Consider the following 5,569-nt stretch of genomic DNA (forward strand, 5'->3'; position numbering starts at 1 on the left):
AATAGACCACGTGCTGCTATCCATGAACTACTTTCATGGTTCTTTGCACTCTTTTTGAAGACAACGGTGCCTTGTTTTGAACTTAAAATTATCATTTAAAAGTGCAAAATTTAGACATTTTCTCAACAAATGGTTGTAGATAGAACATTAATGCACAGTTTGCATATTTTTTTGGATTTTTTAAGGCTCTATTGAATTCTGTAGCTGCGCAGTTCTAAAGAGCATATCAAAAGCATTTTTCTGCAAAAGTATAGATTATATATACACAACATGCATTCAGTTATGCATATTTATTGTATCTTTATCATAAGGACTTAAAATTTGATCAAAATATAATGTATTTTAGCCATTTGAAGAAATGTTTACATTTTGTTCTCACTTCACTAAAGGTGCCGACATCCCCCTTAAACTTGCGATGAAAGTGACAAAAAAAGGGGGAGTATTTCAGTCGTTTACTTTACTTGCTGATATTTTTCTTTTTTAAAGATAAATCATTAAATATGTTTTGTTTTATTTGTTGTGTAACTTTTCTTCTCCCAGTACAGTGTTGGTCGATAAAGAAGAGCAAATGGACAAACATGTAGCATAATTCCTCCCATGATGAGCAAACAACCGCCAACAGAATACTCATCCAGAAGAAATCTCATTAGGTTTGGGAATATGAAGGATCCCAATCCCGAACCGGAGGAACTGAGACCAAGGGCCAATGGAAGCTTCTTTTCAAAATAAAGTCCCGGCATTACTAGCGCAGGTGCCAAGATGAGCCCAAACCCGAGTCCTGTAAGTAAAAGAAAACAAATTGGCCTACTCTTGCAATGGAATTAAAAAGGAATTAGTCGATGTTGATTATAATCTTGTAAATGTATTAAGGAAGAGTGGTATAATTCAGATCTTACACTATTGCTATTGCCTACCTGTGATGACTCCGTATGTTATAAAGAACCACCCAACATCTCTGACAAAGCTTGTGGCGACCAATCCTACCACTGACAGGACACCGCCACAGAATACCACCAAGCGGTGACTGAACCGCTGACTGAGGTTGTTCGACAACGGGGCTGTACATGTACAAATAATAAAAGACAGATTACTCGCTACCCTTGATATGTACCAGTATGTAAAAGTTACTTTCATCTTTCTCTTTTCACGTTTGTGTTAACATAGTAGCAATCGATTTGCTATACGAGCATCATCCATTTATATACAGTTTCTTCTGAGAGGCTTATTTTTATTGTGGAATAAATTTCGTCAAAGAGAGAGAGAGAGAGAGAGAGAGAGAGCTGCTGACCTACCCAGTCCTAAATGTAGCCAGCCACAGAGAGATTGTGAGGAGGCAAGCAAACTAGCCGGTACATTGTATATATGTGACAGCTCAACCAAAAGTACTCCAAAGGACTTCAGAATCCCGACTACTAGCGCCAAGTTTCCAAATGTCCCTAAAAAATGAAAACAAATTATTAATGTCAACAAGTGAATAAAATTTACATTTTAAGCTCGCCTTAACGAAGTTAGGGGAGTTTAATTACATGATACTCTCGGCGTTGTTGTCCGAGCTTAAAGGTTTTGAAGCAGTTTTTCATATAATTCTATGCCCTATATAAATCAGAGATCGTTTTCCTTTAAACCAGCCAAGAATTCAGATGCTACAGTTAACGTTTGAGAATGACCAGGATCCTTTAGAACAGGTTTTAAGTTGTTAGAGCAGATGCTGTTGCTTTGAATGCTAGATCTGGCCTACAGTTACCGAATGAATGACGAAGTTAAAGGTTTTGTAGCAGATTCAATACTACTTGACGTATTTGCAAAGGTTGTACACCTCATTTCTTGCTTCAGATATTTGATTTGAATTCAGATTTCAAAATGAGTGACCGGAGTCATATATTTTTACACATGTCCATTACCTAGAAACCATAAAGCCTATCAAAACCAAACTTGCATGGATTATGCACAAAATGATGAAAACTATAAAGCTCTATGCAAATATTTGATTCGAGAAATAATTTTTAGATGAGCGACTTTGAATTATTTTCAGTCCAATCCTAAGTATTTGCAAGCTCCCTTAGATCAAAATTACGCAACAACTGCACCTCTGGATGTCCACTTCTGGATTTTTAATTTGGAAATTGATTTGAAGAGAACGACTTGTTATATTTCTGTAAATAGAGGGCTCGAAAAATGGTTTATATATAAACCATGCATGATGGTTATAAAAATATAACAATTAAGAAGAGATAAATTCAGGTCAGGTTTATATATGTTTGTTAAGGTCATGCATTTTCTTTTTTATTTTGTTGGAATAATTGGCTTGTAAATAACGACAAGGATGAAGGAAGCAAAGAACGTTCGCTATCTAGCTTACAAAACTGTGATCAGGTCATAAACCGGGCAACCCCGGTAGTTCTATGGGTAGATTTAAAGAACAAAAATAATTAAATGAAATACATGTAATAAAATAAGAGACAAGATATGTCTCACTCCCATGTGAAGATTCAGGAAAAAAAATATTTGATATATAAAGATCTTTAACAGAAATCTTATCAGCAAGCCCGGTGATCTTAATACTTAACAGTAAGAATGGTCTTATTCTAAAATTTATAACTGCTTCTTTAAACAGAAAATCACGAATTCAATGACAAATATACCTCTTAAAAGTAAACATACATGAAGGACACATCTACTTGTGCGCAAGGTCGTGTGCGTTTGTGTATGTGTGAAAGACAAATGTCATTCTTAAAATGATAAAAAAAACGCGAAGAAAATATCAATTAACTTGCTATATTAAAGTGATGTACAGTAGTTGAAGGTTAAAAAAAAATTGCTGACATAAAAAAATGGAAATGCTTACCTAGTACCACCATCCATGCCCATCCTTTGTCTAAAGGTACACGAGTAGCACGTGCCATAACAGAAACAGGATCACAACACCATTTCCTATTTGTCCCATATAATGCGTTGTGTATTTACACATTATTTTGAATATGTGATAAGATTACTCCACTTCTAAGTGAGGAAATCTCGTTATATCAACATTTGTCATTCCTGCAGTATATAAGAACAATTTCCGCCACTCATCAGAGTAATGTACAGGTGTAACCAGCAGTCGATGATATACCCTTCTCTGTAGGAAGTATTATTATTATTTAAGAAAATGAAATTATATTTCATCAAACAACATTTGCGCCTCCAAAATTACATATCTTTTATTTAAATATGTTAAATGGCAATGCATTTATTAATTGTTGCAATGTCTTTATCTTAAAAAATGATTACAAACTTTTCGTCGAAAAGTATAATAAAAATTAATGATAAAATGTTTTAGAGATATTAAGGGAACATATGATATCATTTTTTGAATTTTATTGTCTAACTATTTTAAATTAAACACTTTAACAAAATTAGATAAGAAGAAACAAGGAATCGTTAAAATTGTACTTGTCTTGTATCAAGTTTGAGCTTACATTGTGTACAAACTTCAAAACTCTTTGTGATATTTCTTACACTTATATTGTGCAGTATTCTTTGCTTTACAGTGCACTTTAGGTATCAAATCTCTCTCTATATATATTCTTTGTCCCAAGCATTTTAGATTCTTATGATTTAGTTTAAAGCTGGGATTTTCTTACAGAAACAGACAGGGGTATCAGAAGTGTTTAGATGAAAAAAGACGTGCTCTTTCAGGTCATCATCATCGATATATTATAAATATTTATTAAAGTTATCGTTAAATAGACCGTGACGCACAAATGGGAAAATTGACAAACGTAGAATTTTTGCATGACCCGTATAATTTTTGTTCAAGCCCTGGAAAACATTTGGTTTCAGAAAATTGCAGGTTTCAGAACTTTAGAAAATCTATTTTTATGAAGAAAAAATTGAGTAAAAATAATTTCAGTATGTCCAATAACAAAAATGTTGTTTTACTTCTTCCTCCCTATTGTACACGTGTGCAGAAAAGTTAAATAACTTACCATGGTTTCAAGTACCTGTAATGAATGTAGGCAGGCCATGAATTTTGAAACAATCTTTTACAAAAGTTGTTAGAACATATTTCTCAACTTTGCATGCTCCAGAAAGTACATGTATGCCAAGATTAGAGTTTTTTCATAAGTGCAGAAATCGGAAATCTCCCAATGTCAAAAGGTCTCGGTGGTATTCAATAAAAGGTCTTGCCACAAAGAATACATTTGTGAAGTATGGAAGCCCTAGCCCTAACCGTTCAGAAGTTATGGCCAAAGTTAAAAAATTTTAAAAAGTAGGTTAAACTTCAAGGTCAAAGGGTCAACAATTCTTGATAGCAAATGAAAGGTCTGATCACAAGTAATAATATTAAAAGTATGAAAGCATGAAAGCACCAACCCTTATCCTTCAAAAGTTATGGTCAAGGTTTTTTTTTAAAAAGTAAGACGAACTCCAAGGTCAAAGGGTCAACGTTCTTGGTATTCAATAAAGGGTCTTCTCACAAGAACTACATATGTGAAGTATGAGAGCACTGCCCACAGCGTTCCAAAGTTATGGGCAAGGTTAAAGTTTTTTCGTAAGTATGGAAATCTCCAAGGTCAAGATCAAAAGGGTAATTGGTATCCAATGAAAGGTCTTGCCACAAAGAATACATATGTGAATTATGGAAGCCTTATCCCAAACCGTTAAAAAGAAATGGCAAACTTTAAGGTTAAAAATTTTAAAAAGTAAGTCAAACTTCAAGGTCAAAGTCAAACGGTCAAAGTTCTTGATATAAAATGAAAGGTCTTGTCGCAGAAGGATTAAATATGTAAAGTATAAAAGCACTATAGCTCTAACCCTTTTAACGTTATGGTCAATGTTTGCTTTTTAAAGTAGGTCAAACTCCTATGTCATGGTCAAAGGGTAAAAGTTTTTGGTATCGAATAAAGGGTCTTTTCACAAGGATTACATATGGGAAGTATGAAAGCCCTTGCCCTTACCATTCAAAAATTATGGTCAAGGTTAAAGTTTTTTCTAAAGTACGGAAATCTCCAAGGTCAAGGTCAAAAGGTCAAAGTTGTTAGTATCCAATGAAAGGTCTTGGCACAAAGAATACATATGCAAAGAATAAAAGTCCTGGTATCTACTATCAAAAGATATGGCCAAAGTAAAAATTTTGGAATTTTTGTGTAAAAGTACTTCAAAAAAGAGATCTTGTCACAATGAATACACATGTGAATTAAGGAAGTCAAAGCTCCATTAAATCAAAGGTTATGGGCAAGATTAAAGTTTTTGCGGACAAACAGAAAAACAGACAGACAGACAGCTAGACAGACGGACGGACACGACAAAAACTCTATACCCCCGAAACTTCGTTTACGGGGGCATAAAAATCAGTATAAACATGCTTATACTGTTCCGCTCTTTACAATTTTTTTTAAACCAATGGTTCCTTTAAATTTAATTATAACCAGCTTGATAAAAAACACTAATTATATCCTTACAGCAAGAACCTGTACATGCATAATTATGTGAATAATGGAACAAAATTATGTGAATAATGGAACCACCCTCTATTTATAGCAGTATAAGAAGGCTGGAGTTCTACGTTGAGAACATTTATAAAATT

At 33.8% G+C, this 5,569-nt stretch overlaps 1 protein-coding gene across 1 annotated transcript; it reads right to left on the minus strand.

The window, feature by feature from the left end:
- Nucleotides 1-494: 494 nt before the first annotated feature.
- LOC134272962 (monocarboxylate transporter 12-like) lies at nucleotides 495-4,070 on the minus strand. Its single transcript, XM_062755131.1, has 5 exons — nucleotides 3,969-4,070; nucleotides 2,846-3,118; nucleotides 1,293-1,436; nucleotides 915-1,058; nucleotides 495-778 (listed from the first exon to the last, which is right to left on the minus strand). Exons 2-5 carry the CDS (start codon nucleotides 2,901-2,903, stop codon nucleotides 495-497), a joined length of 630 nt encoding a protein of 209 aa, XP_062611115.1. The 5' UTR covers nucleotides 2,904-3,118; nucleotides 3,969-4,070.
- Nucleotides 4,071-5,569: the final 1,499 nt, after the last annotated feature.

Source organism: Saccostrea cucullata, unplaced genomic scaffold, assembly GCF_032062105.1.
Source record: "Saccostrea cucullata isolate Sc308-1 unplaced genomic scaffold, CSIRO_AGI_Scuc_v1 ctg7843, whole genome shotgun sequence".
Classification (NCBI taxonomy): Eukaryota; Metazoa; Mollusca; class Bivalvia; order Ostreida; family Ostreidae; genus Saccostrea; species Saccostrea cuccullata.